At 35.5% G+C, this 13707-nt stretch overlaps 2 protein-coding genes across 3 annotated transcripts in view; one reads left to right on the forward strand and one right to left on the reverse strand.

Annotated features, from left to right (window-relative positions):
* LOC120080502 (DNA topoisomerase, type IA, core) overlaps positions 1-2999 on the forward strand; it is a 42008-nt gene extending 39009 nt beyond the window's left edge. For both annotated transcript variants that reach the window (XM_039035177.2, XM_039035186.2), the window contains exons 12-15: positions 32-160; positions 255-467; positions 1356-1535; positions 2044-2999. In XM_039035177.2, the coding sequence (XP_038891105.1) occupies positions 32-160; positions 255-467; positions 1356-1535; positions 2044-2691 (1170 nt within the window). In that variant the 3' untranslated portion in view covers positions 2692-2999. The remainder of the gene's footprint in view (positions 1-31; positions 161-254; positions 468-1355; positions 1536-2043) is intronic.
* Positions 3000-3698: 699 nt separating this feature from the next.
* On the reverse strand, positions 3699-7840 carry EMB2444 (RNA-binding (RRM/RBD/RNP motifs) family protein). Its single transcript, XM_039022208.2, has 9 exons — positions 7551-7840; positions 7372-7420; positions 7148-7236; positions 6998-7054; positions 6803-6865; positions 6648-6713; positions 4877-4963; positions 4548-4641; positions 3699-4410 (listed from the first exon to the last, which is right to left on the reverse strand). Exons 1-9 carry the CDS (start codon positions 7653-7655, stop codon positions 3884-3886), a joined length of 1137 nt encoding a protein of 378 aa, XP_038878136.1. The 5' UTR covers positions 7656-7840; the 3' UTR covers positions 3699-3883.
* Between the last annotated feature and the right edge of the window lie 5867 nt (positions 7841-13707).

The raw sequence follows: 13707 nt of genomic DNA on the forward strand, positions 1-13707 counted from the left end.
TTTTCATCTGTGTACTCTTTAAAATTCTCAGGGGAACACCACGCCTCCAGATTATTTAAGTGAGAGTGAGTTGATTTCTCTCATGGAGAAGCATGGAATAGGTACGGATGCATCGATACCTGTACACATTAACAACATAGGCGAGCGCAACTATGTTCAGGTTAGTAATGTGCTGCTGCTGAAATGATAGTGTTTGGTATGAAAAATTGACATGCTTTCTCTGTTGGTTATTTAGTTACATTATTCTGTTGCAGGTTCAAGCGGGGAGGAGGTTGGCTCCAACTAACTTGGGCATCACCTTAGTTAGAGGTTATCAATGTATTGATCCAGATCTCTGTTTACCAGATATTCGAAGTTTCATTGAGCAACAGATCACTCTTGTTGCCAAAGGTCAAGCAGATCATTCTAGTGTTGTGCAGAATGTATTGCAACAGTTCAAGCAAAAGTATTGCTACTTTGTTAAGAAGGTTATTTCCCGCTGTGCATGCTTACTATATAATACATTCCGTTCTTTCTTTTTCTTTTCTTTTTTTTTAATGTTTTTTAAAATTTTATTTAAATAAATTTGTTATTACTTAAACCTCTGACTTTTTCTTATTTACTTGTTTCTATACATGTTCTTCATTCGTTTATTGGTCATTTAGGTGCAAAATGATAGCAAACTTCTAAGCAAAAAGGCTTCAGAAATTGGTTTCAACTATTTCTTCCACTCATAATGTTTTCATTAAGTGAAGATAAATCCTCTATTTGATGTTTGTCGCAAATCAAATGGTGGTAGAAGATTACTCAAGTTAGAGAGAACAGAGGATGAAGGACAGATTTTCAAATTAGATCTTGCAAAGGGTTAGGATAGAACCGGGTGGAAATCTTTAATTGAGATGTTGAAAAAGAAAAGTTGTGGGGAGATGGCCAAATGGATGAAAGGCATTATGGACTAAATTTTCAGTATTTCTTAAATGAAGGCCGAGAATTGGCTTAGGTATCTTGGGAACTTCGACAAAAAGTTATTTTTTATTTTCCATTTATACTTTTTTACTGTGGGGAATGATTGAGTAGTCCTAATATATTATGTGCCTCCTAGAACAAAAAAATGACCAATTATTCTGAAGAGCTTTCGACAAAGATGTCATGGGCATACTCTAGGCACGCCAGTCTTGAGTCTTTTCTTACCAACTCTTATATCCAAAGATCGTGTCTATTTTTACTCTTATTTTTAACTGGCAGTAATTATTATGAGGCTACATCAAATAAAGCTTTCCTCTTCTAGTATTTTGATGCACGGCATCTGGAACTAGGCCTTTCAACTTATCAATTGGTGCAATCAAACCTGTAAAATCGTTTCTTATCTTGTTCAGATTGATCATATGGATGCTCTGTTTGAAGCACAATTTTCTCCCCTTGCCGATTCAGGACGTGCTTTGAGCAAATGTGGCAAATGCCTACGGTATATGAAGTTTATTTCTTCCCAACCACAGCGTCTGTACTGCGGTATATGTGAGGAAGTTTATTATCTTCCTCAGAAGGGAGCAATAAAGGTAAATATGCCACAAAATAGTGCCACTTCTTTCCATTGATTACATAGACTCTTCAGCTTTTTTTGTTGCACACTATCGTTTGTGGGATATTTTCTTGACGTACCCTCATTTTTTTCAAAGAATACAATTAACTGCAGTGCACTGTCTGAAGTACCTTGTTGACTACTAGTAGTATTTCATACATATTGTTTATTTTATACAGTATTTGGAATATAAGTATTTGCATAAGTTGTTGCATGGCTTCAACTTCATTTTGTTCCTTTCTTCTTTCTGATTGCACTATTTAAAAAGGATTCACTTTCTTTAATTAGTAGTCATGATTACTAATTTGTTTAAATTGTGCTGAGTATTCATTGCATGAATCACTGTTATCGTTGATGGCTGACGTGCTCTAAAACATCTTGTTAAACTGAGGTCGATGACTTATGGCATGAATGTCTTTAAGGTTGCTTGGTTGAATATAAGAGCTCTCTGATTGTACAACAAATAACTCATCGTTCTTTTTCAGCTGTACAAGGAACTCACATGCCCTTTGGACAACTTCGAGCTCTTGATTTTTTCCTTACCTGGTCCAGAAGGAAAGTCATTTCCTCTTTGCCCATACTGCTACAATAGTCCTCCATTTGAGGGTATTGACACATTATATGGTGCTGCTAAAACCAATCCAAGTTCTGGAGCATCGAGCAAGGGAATGGGCATGCCATGCTTCCTTTGTCTGCACCCAACATGCCGACATTCTTTAATAACCCAAGGAGTTTGCGCTTGCCCAGAATGTAGCGGGACGCTTGTCCTAGATCCAGTGAGTGCACCTAACTGGAAACTCAACTGCAACAAGTGCAATTGTCTCGTCTTCCTTCCTCAGGGTGCTCATAGGATTTCGACCAGAAATGAGAAATGTGCTGATTGTGACTCTACAATTATAGAAGTGGACTTCAACAAGAAAACAACGCCATTGGAGGGTGGAGCTACATTGTTTGTTGGTTGCATTCTTTGTGATGAGTTTCTCCATTCACTTCTGGAGATGAAGCATGGAAAATCATTGTTCAGAGGGAGAGGTTCTAGAGGAAGAGGAAGAGGAAGGGGAAGAGGAGGAAGAGGAAGAGGACGTAATTCAGGGAGACCTATGGACCCGAAAATGAGTTTCCGAGATTTCTGAAGAAAGGCAGACCATCTTTCTGAAATTTTAGAGGAAGAGCATGAACAATTTTGGTAGAAAATGCAAAGATGACCCACACCTTTTCTCATGCATAGTTTGGCCTTTAACTTGGATGATGCTAGCTCCTCCTGTTCCTTAGGTTGGGAAGCTGCTGATGAACATCTTTCTTTTTCTTGTTTTTCCTTATTTGGTCAAGATTTTGAACGCGTTAGCATGCTTTTACCACCTTTTAACTTATGAAGAAATGTGGAATGATGCCTTCCATTCAATCTTTTATGAAATATGAAATATCCTTTGTTCAGGATCTAGACAATTCTTTTATTATCAAAAATTTCAAAGTGTTCATCCATTTTTAAAGTTTGAAATATGCAAGCAAGTTTACCTACATATAGCTCGTTATTCTTGGCAACTTCTCAAATTCATAAGAATTGATTGACTGGGAAACTTCACAAAAATTAATCAACTAGAGTATCATTTGCTGACGTTCAACCCTTTCCGTTATTTTTTTTCCATTTATTATCATCATCATATTAATCAACCGCTGCTTTCTTATTTCTTTAGAGATGTTTTTTTTTCTTTTAAGAAAAAAATTCTTTAGAGATGTTATAGCTTGATATTTCCTATATTATTACAGATCAAACTCCATTTTCAACACCCGACCACGGAGAGTTTTTCTGACTATTTCTATAGTGAAAATTTTGTTCTTTTATCTTCTCTGATTTTTTAGTATGATAAATGTGAGAATATTGAGATTTGAACTTCAAACATCAAACTTAAATAGAAGAGGCATATTAATGGTTTGACTTAATTTTTTTTTAAACTTATGAACTGAAGCCAAAATCTTATAGAGGACCTAAACTTACTAATCAGGACAATTTAGAACCCTCTTCCAATGACTTTATTTTCCATATTCTATTTGTAAAAAATATACTTGTCCATTAGCTACTAGTTTTATATAATTTCCTTTCTCATAATCAAGTAATATTTCCAACATTTTAACAAGCATATTAAGGTGAGAACATTTTATATTTTGTAGCAAAAACGCCGAATTTCCTCCTAATTTCTCGAATTCAAGTGTCAACAATTTGTATGACAATATGACAACCTACTGAATATTATCACAAAAAACGAAAAAACATGATCATCATGCAGAAAACCTCATTTTCATGGCTAGCAACATAATAATTATGTCTCAGCCAGAAGATGGAAGAGGTGGTGGAATGTGATTTGGAGGTGGCGGTGGGGGCATCGATGACATTTGCATAGGTGGCCTTCCAGGCTGCTGCTGCATCGGCGGTGGCGGCGGTCGCCAAAGCGGTGGCTGTGCTCCTCCCATTCCCATTGGTGGAGGGATGGGCATGGAATGAGCTTGAGCCTGAGGTGGTGGCAGCGGCATGTTTGGGGGAGGTGGCCGGAACTGTTGAACTGGTGGCGGAATGATGGAACCTGGCATCATTTGACCTGGTTGCTGTGGCTGACCCTGCCAGGCTGGTGGTTGTCCAGCCATTGGCATAGGGGGGAAAGCCACCCCTTGCGGTGGTGGAGGACGTATTGCAGGAATCGGGCTGGGAGTGATTGCACCATTAGCAAAGGGGCGCGGTGGCACTGGAGCTCCGATCGCGCCATTAGGCTGTGCAACCTTTGGAAGCGTTGGAGGGCCACTTGCGAACAAAGTGTGAGGCCTACTTTTCTGGGGATTGCTAGCAGCCAATACTCTCTCTACACGACAGAAAAAGCAACACCAGAGGTAAATTAAGCACTGATGATAACCTTCTCTTCTCAGTCGCAATAGTTTGAAATCTGTTCATAACCTAAAAAAATTTCATAAAGTTCAAAGATCAGCAAACAATTCTTACCTGCAGGTGTCCCATGCCGCTCTCCCTTGGTATCTTTCTTATAGGCGTATGAAACTGTTATTTGACGATTACAAAGATACTGACCATTCATTGCCTGTTGTTAAAGTAGAAAAAAATTGTGTCAAGATTAGCTCTCGTCATTTTTCATTCTTTTTCGAGGGGTATCTCAATATAAGTTGGGACATAAAATAAGATGATGCCGGTTAGCAAGTGGACAAATTATTTTAAATCTTGCTGGCATTAGGAACTTCGTATATAGTATAACAAAACAACATGGTATGTATGTTCCGGGATTGCAGTGATTGCCAATAAGCAAAGCAATGGCGCACCTCAATTGCTGCATCAGATGCCTCGAAGGAGTCATAGCTAATAAAACCAAACCCCCGCGAATTTCCTGTATCTGGATCTCTCATAATCTGGTGAAGAAAAAACAGAAGACATTTCAAGTCAGAAGATAAATGTTCTAAGACTTGGATATATATTAAACAGTTCTAATGCATCCCAAAAAGAGCTCAGTAGCAAGTACACACCAGAAGAGAAAGAACCAAAGACAAAATATAGAGCATACAACAAGTCTTTTATTAAAAAGGATAATAAATGAAACAATGTGGTGCCTTATGCACTCATAACTTTAGTTCTATACTGCTCTTGAAACATGGTAGAAACTGATTTGATTGACAGAGTTCAGTAGCCAAAAAGTCTACGCATTCCAACAGCCATGATGTTACTAACCCCTTAAAGTCCTAACAAATTCCTGATCCAGCATACCCAACTACACACTTCAAGAGTAATAGTAAATAGAAAGTCAGGTCGCATAACAAGTCCCATTTCCATAAAGAACATAAGAGTAGTGGGAAGGTAGTGATGGAGAGGTGGAGTAACCCACGTGGAAGAAAACCCAGCTCAAAGATCCTTGGTGTGAAAAGAAATTTTAAGTAATGGTAAGACAAGAAAATAATTATGGAAGAGATGGAAATTATATTTTATTAAAAGACACCGGATAAAGACAAAAGAAACCATAGTGATTGTTACCAATCACCATTATGCTTGAAACTTGAAATACGAGAGACACGTCAATGCACTACAACTAAAGGAGACATGGATAAAACAAGAGAACAAGAAAAAGAGTGCGATCCTATATAATAATGAAGTTAAAACGTATTTTTGAGTACGCGTCTCTTTTCATTTCTCCGATGAAAAGACTTCGTTTCTGGTTAAAAGATCATATATATAAAGCTAAAAAGGCACTCAACTGAAACACCCTTCAAGTAAGATGCCAGAAATTGTACAAATATTATAATTCTTCATTCTTTCTCAGGACAAGAAAGAAAAAAGTTATATAATTGGTGAACTACAAACGCTGCAGTTATTCAATTATTCATTAAAGAATTTATATAACCATATAGAGACAATAAAAGATAAATGGTGAACCAAGTCCATAGAAAGCGAACAACAAAAAGTAAAAGTTAAAATCCAGTCAATTTATTACTTAACCAGATATTCCATACTAAAAAAATAAAATAAAAAAGAAGCAATACAACTGTAGATTGCTCCTCTAGAGTAGACATGAAATAAATCCTAGAAACTTAACGTACATGTTAAATGCATTGTTTACTTGGCTAGAGATTTCTAATATCCTGGCCATCCTGCCTCATTATCTTGCTCCCTAAATCTTTTATTGGACATCAGAAATTCAGGGTCAAGTATATAATCTACAGATCAACCTTCTGGCCAAAGAGGCAATATTGTATGGGAATGGATTTTCATGATCATTAACCAAACTACAAAAATATTAATTAATAAAGGCCACAAATAACCACAAACTTCCTAAAAGTTTACCACTCCCATTAAGAAAATACAGAATAGAGACCAACAATGTTCAGCATACTCCAGAAAAAAATAAACCACCAAAATATCGTATACAGGTAAAATATACTAAAAGGCAATTGTGATGGTTTAATATTTCCATGAAAGGTCGTCATTTCATTAAATTATCATTGGATCCCTTCTTTTGAAAGTAGTTCACTTGAAAATGAACTCTGATCTCCTAGTATAAACAAAACAAAAAAGAGTGTTGGGGTTTATGGGAAAAGTTACAACCTTAGGATTTGTCACAATGACCCCAAATGCACTGAAAGTATCGTAGAGAAGCTTCTCATCAACATCCTGAAAGAAACACCACGGTTTAGTTTCAATTTTTAAAACATTAGTCTTGCAAGTTTTCCAGCTCTAATCAGAACAATATAATTACTTACTGGATCTAGATTTCCTATGAAGAGATTCGCCCCCACATCCAAACTCTTCTTGTCTTGAGACGCCTGGAATATGCAATGCAACATAATAAAAGTTAAATATCCATTTTCGTAAGAAGATGAAATACCATACTCCTTCGCTGCACAGTACATCGGAACACATTATAATGCACTTAAACGAACAAATTTCCTATTTACCTTGTTTACGCGAATTGGCTTCCCATAGAGCTTAATCATATTTAGCACCTTAATTGCCTGCAAAAATATTGAGAATGGAAAATCAAGATAACATCCCAAAGCATACAACTAGAAGGATAAAAAGGCAAAAGAGTTCACATCATAACTTACATAATCTGCATCTTCCTCACTTCGAAACTCAATGAATCCATAACCTTGATGCAAGTTAGTCACTCTATCCTTCGGCACATATACATTAACTACAAAATAAAAAGTGGGTGCACTTTGTTTAAGGAAATAATCCAGCCAAGAATAAGAAGGGGGGGAAAACAGCTTAAACAGAGTTTTTAGAAATCACTAAGAGTTCATTAGGAGAAAGAAATGAACGAACGCACCAACTGGGCCGGCTTGAACAAACAGCTCCCAAAGTAATTCCTCAGAAACCTGCAGGGCATACAAAAAACAAAAAAAAAAAGGTATGATAAAAATGAAATTGGAAGAAGGGGGAAACCCTAGACGAGGGGATTTGAACGTGAATTAGTTTATGAAGCAAAGAGAAAGAGGGAAAAAAGACCTGGGGATCTAAATTGCCGACATAGGCAGTGGCGTCTTGGTTCCTCTCGGGGGCGTGCTGGCCAAGTAGATTAGCTCCGACTCCCGGCGCTATCTTCGTCGTCATCTTCTCCGGCTAATCGGTGATGCAGTTGCCTGCGTTTGAAGTTCACAAATTACGAACCAAAACCCCTTGAACACTCGCGAGAGCTAAGAAGTTTCTTTGGGGTTTTGTTTTTTTGTTTTTGGTTAGTCTTTAGTAACCATTTAATAAAAATTTTGTGACAATTTATAAATTTTGTAACCATCATGGTTTTTAAAAGGTTGATGAAAATGTCTCTAAATATTTCTAAACTATTATGAATATTCTAAATGATATTTCAATATTATTAATATTAGATGTCCATAACATCCTTTAGGTTACAAATTCATCCACAAACAGTCTCATTAATTTCCATAACTTTCTTGTTCCCTCATTATATATGTTCTTGTAACCATTATTCTCACAACCTTAGAGGTTGTAGAAATCAATAGACATAATATATATGTTCTCTCTTTCTTTCTTCCTCCATTATCTATCTTTCTCTTGTATTCTTATATTCGCTATTCTTTTTTTCAATTTTATAACACGTTATCAGCACAAGTTTCTACCACTGAAATGTTTGGAGAGGTTAGAGTTGATTCACTTGAACACTAAGAACGTTAAAGACCAATTTGAATTATCTACATGTTTTCAAGGTATTTAAAACTAAAGTTCAAATAAGGTGAGTGCTGTATTTGAATCATATATGTGATTTATGTGTTTGAAAATTGATTTATTTAATATTAGATTTTACATTTGATCTAATCAAACTGTAAAACTCATACAAAGTTTTATGTGAGTACTAAAACTAAAATCTTCAATACTAGCTTGAAGCATTTGTGAGTTTTTTTAGTCTTATTTGCAATTTGGGTTTACATCCTTTGTGGGCTAATTTAGGATTTTGCATTCTTTGTTGGTTTATTATAAAATTAAAGGAAAATCTTTTATAACTATTAATTACTTTGTATTTAAGTAAATTAAGCCGTTGTTTGTCTCTTTCACAAGCATATTGAAATTGTTTAGACATATATTTGTTGGACTCCAAATCCCACTCTTTGAAAATTCACACATTGTATATGTGCATAGGTCTTCATCACAATCTTTTTGCGTTGATCAATATTTCATGAGTTATAGGTAAAAGTTAAATCATTGAGTAATAAAATTTAAGTTTGAGAAACTCAAATAACCTTATTATGAGTGATCCAAAATAGAAAATAAAAATATTGAAAATCAAATATTTCTTGACTTTAAATTTTTAGTTAAATTTTATATGGATATGTCAAATATGCTATATAATTTTATACGTATGTTTAAAATTGTTGTAAAAAATATGTCATTTAGAATAAACTTTATCACAGAGTGCAAATCATATATCTTATTTTTAAATATAATTCTTATTTTTGAAAGATTTGATTGAGATGCATTCCGAATCAATTCATATTCCTATATCTTTGAATATAATTGTTATATATAAAAAATCAAATTAAGATATTTATTTTCTTAATTGGATTGCATACTATAATATTTGAGTTTCTTTTAAATAAAGGTAAAGTTCTTTAATAATAATATTATCTTTTATTCGTTAAAATTCTCTTTTAATAATATTATTTTATCTTTTAAATATGAGAATAAATATTCACAATTATCTTTAACTTTATTTGCAAATATTCAAGATATTAAAGATTGTTTCTCAAAGTGAATTTGTTGTAATAGGTTAACAATGCACATAGATTCATTAATCTATTAATTAACTATTAATTAAAAGATCAATGAATTATAAATAAAAATTGATTAGGAGAACCCTGTCTAAGGATTGTTCTGGTTAGGTTGAGGTATTTAAGCTGACGGAACACCTCTACCTGGGAACTAATCTAGGAGTTGAATTAGTCATTTTTTGTTTGTTATGCTAGAATTGAAATTTATTTGATGGTTGAATATTTAAATTATTCTCATATGGATAAAATATGCGAGCTTTATATATATTCATTTGATTGAATTTCTTTATAGCAAAGTTTGAATGTTATGCTTAATAGCTCATTACTCTTCCTAAAACTAATTTTGATTTAATACACCTGAAACTGTATAAATCGATTAATATTCATTGTTTTTTCCATGCACACGTAGTTGCACATAGTTTAAACTAAATGCTTATAAATTAATAATCATATATCAAACATGTTATGCTCTTGTATTATTAGTTTGGGAAAGAAAGTATGAAACATTGTGATGAATATTTATCTAATATCTTTTGAGGTTGAATAAAACATATGAGCAGATGTTTTCATGAAAATAATGAATCTTGACCAAATGATATAATATCGTTCCTTGAACTGAATATTCCAATATTTAAGGTTGAATAAAACATATGAGCAGATGTTTTCATGAAAATAATGAATCTTGACCAAATGATATAATATCGTTCCATGAACTAAATATTCCAATATTTAATCATTGAGGTCTGAATCATGTTAATAAAGGAAGAAGTAATTATTCTATTAAAACCACATACGTATATAATATTTTGAAGGAAAATTTCCTTTTTCAAATATGATGCAAAAGAGAGAATGGTCTTGTACCTATCGTACAATAAGAAATAAAATCCTTATTGCTGAAAAAAAACGATGTGTGGAAGTAAACTTTGAGAATTTATTTGAATATCTTGAAAATATTATAACTTATCTTTTTAACCCCTAAATATGATATTATTTAGATGTTTCAAGTTTCTTAGAATCTCTGGAAGAGATGATTCTCATTTTTAATCCACTTGTATATGAGATATTTGGATTTCTTTTAAATCTCTTGAAGGAAATAAGAATAAATAATATTTATATTTTGCATATAGTACATCTATGCATATTATACTTATGTTTTCCAAAATTCAAATGTTTGAAGTGAAAAATCAAATATGATATTAAGTGTAAACCCCTAAACCTATTTTACTAGTTAATTAAGTTTAAGTCCTCTTAATTATGTGTTAAATATGTGTATTAGCATTAATGAAAAAGTAAACTAAGTATGTAATGAATGATGTATTTGAAATGTTAAGAGAAGGAAAATTAAGTGTTACGAGTATATGTGTTCGGATTGTAAGCACAGTCAATGCGTGGAGAGTTTGAGAAGTTTAGACAATGGCAAGTTGAAAAAAAGGGGCAAGAAATTATGCTAAATATGGAATGTTGAGTTCTCGGGTGAAGAAGGAAGAAGTTAACACTTAAAAAAAATAGAAAACTCCATGCGTTAGAGCTATGAGGCGCCATGTGACTCGTTCTATTGAACTATGCAACCAGAGGTCCAAGAAGGGACGTTATGGCTAAGTCTAACAAAGCGGTATGAAGAAAGTATACGACTAATCTTGTATGCCAATGTTGAGGCTAAGCTGACAAAGGAGGCGGTAGAAGATCGTGCATTGAAGTGTCGCACAACGATGAGTAGAAGTATGCACTAACAGGTTAAAGCTTAAGTGGCCACAAGGTCATGCGATGAAGTTAAGTTGTGCATACGCTCAGAAGGGAGCTAATTATGTTGACCAAGGGACCTTTCCTTTTCAGAGTAGACGCAAATAGGAGAGGCGTACTGTGAACCCCGAATCCTAATTTCTCTACTTGAGTATGTTCCCTATTGAGATCAGTGTGATGAGTAGGTTGATGTGGAAACTAGTGTATAATGGTAGAGAAAATGGTGAAAAATTAGAAAAAAATAGAAAATTTGGAAGTTTTACTTTTTGGGAAAAACTTGAAAATTTTGGCTAAGTATAAAAATTGTGTGTTGATGTGTTGGAAGGTTGTGTTGATGTGTTGGAAGGGTTGTTAGTGATGGCATGCAGCTGAAGGAAGAAAATGGAAGGATGCATTGAAGGGTGGCAGGCGGTTGAAGAATGGCAGGCGAGGGTGAGACATTGGGAAGGCACGGGGGCTGGAGGCTGGCATGCGTCGAGCAGCCTCGACCAAACTGCCCAGGCATGCGTCGATGTACCCAGCCCATGCATCAAGCACTACCGAGCGCCCATACGTGTGCTAAGTGCCATGCGTCGAGCACTGTCGAGTGGCCATGCCCATGTGGCCGAGCACACGAGCGATGACCAGCCTATGCAGCACGCCCATGCGTCGAGCACTGCCGAGCGGCCATGCCCATGTGACCGAGCACACGAGCGATGACCAGCCTATGCAGCACGCCCATGCGTCGAGTCGTTAGCGCCTATGTCAAACACCATGCGCCCGTGCCAAGCGCGCCTACCTAGTGAGCCATGCGTCGAGCGGTCATCCTATGCGTTGGTGATGGCTAGCTCTTGCGATGACTAAGTTGGATTGCTATGGTAGTGAATTGGCTTGCTATGCGTTGATTATAGGCTATGCATTGAGTATGGACTATGCATTGAACATCCAAGAGTTGGACGTATATAAAGGATGAGATCACCTATAAAACGTCATCAAACCACGTGTCTTCTTGGGAGGAAGCCTTAAGCCTTAATAATTTGAGGTGGTTGCATCAGATTGGAAGCTCATGCGTTGGCTACATGGGAGAAAGACACTTGGATTACGCTGATCAAGAAGATGTGTTGGTAGTGTGAGGGAGAAACACTTGGACATGCAGCCAAGTAGGTGGTGTCGATTTTGGAGAAGGTTTGGACGCCTATAAATAGGGCCAGAAGACTTCATTTTTATATCACAATTCAAAAATACAGTAAAAAGAGTGGGAGAGTTGAGTAAACCTTGCATTGAAACTAAAATCCATGCGTTGGTCATAGAACTTCAAAGAGGACATATTGGATAGTGAAGTCTGGAAAGCAGCATTAACTTGGAACGAGGAGTTCTCCCAATTTACTCGTGCGTTTGGAGTGATTCAAAAGCCACCTAAAATCTCTGAAAGTCTAGTTTTTAGGGTAGGGTTGCCAGAGAAAAAGCTAGAAGGTATCGGTCTGGAAACTAAGAAGAAGACAGAAGGGTCAGGCTGTCGAATAAGCTTGAGCCAGTCTTGAAGATTTTGAGATTCTGGCCAAACCATGAGGAGTTCTAAGCTCAAAATTTAGGGCAAGCTTTTTGAGACAATTTAGAATATTTTTTTAGAAGGAAGTATCTCAAAATAAGTTTTAAAACTATGAGTAATATGAACTGTAAGTTGAATATGAATTCTAGGGGTGAAAAGGGAGCCCGAGGTAGAAAAGGAACTACTAGAGTGAAAAGTTCCTAAAGGATCGAGGTGAGTGACTAAAACATTTTGACTAAAATGTTTGATTCACAATGTTTTACAGAAAGCATGTTTTAAAGAAGATTATTCTCATGCTAGCTAGTTTTACAAAGTGATTTCCAAGCAAACCATGAGTTATATTTTAAATGCATACATGTGTGAGAATTTTGTTGAAAAGCTATTTATATGTGTTAAATATATCCAGCATGCATTAGTATCTTTAAAGCTATGTTTTTATATGTGTTGTACTTTACATGCTTCAAAGAGAAAGTCATTTATGACTAGTTTTACTTAAAGCGTGATACCGAAGGATATTTAAGAGGGTATCCGCCTAACTAGATACTGAAGGACATTTGAGAAGGTATCTATTGGTACCGAAGGACATTTGAGAAGGTATCTATTGGTACCGAAAGACATTTGAGAAGGTACCAAACCAACTGGATACTGAAGGGCGTTTGAGAAGGTATCATAGTAACTCGATACTAAAGGACATTTGAGAAGATATCTGAGCAGAAGTACCTAAGGTATGATGGTACTTAGTATGGCCACGTGCAGTAGGTAGATAGAGTCGGAGATTGAGCAAAAGGGTTCTCTCTTAACTAGCAGTTGGTGTTGGGATTTTTTTTACCCATAGTGCGGTTATTCTCAACTGAGAAACAGTTTTATTGTTTTATGATTAAAACAGCTTTATATGCTTTATGCTTGGAAAATGTTTATACTGCAATATAAGTACTGTAGAAGCTTATATTTCAGTTTGAACTCTTTATTGAAATTTTTCATGAGAATCAATTTCCTTTCTTAAGTCACTCATTGGGATAGCAAGCTCACTCCATTTTCAAATTTTTTTCCTTCCCCCCCCCACAGGTAGCGGTCAAATCCTCAGAAGATAGCTTTGCATCTGCTCTGCCACTAC

This window comes from Benincasa hispida, chromosome 1 (assembly GCF_027475165.1).
Source record: "Benincasa hispida cultivar pf3 chromosome 1, pf3_genome.v1.1, whole genome shotgun sequence".
Classification (NCBI taxonomy): domain Eukaryota; kingdom Viridiplantae; phylum Streptophyta; class Magnoliopsida; order Cucurbitales; family Cucurbitaceae; genus Benincasa; species Benincasa hispida.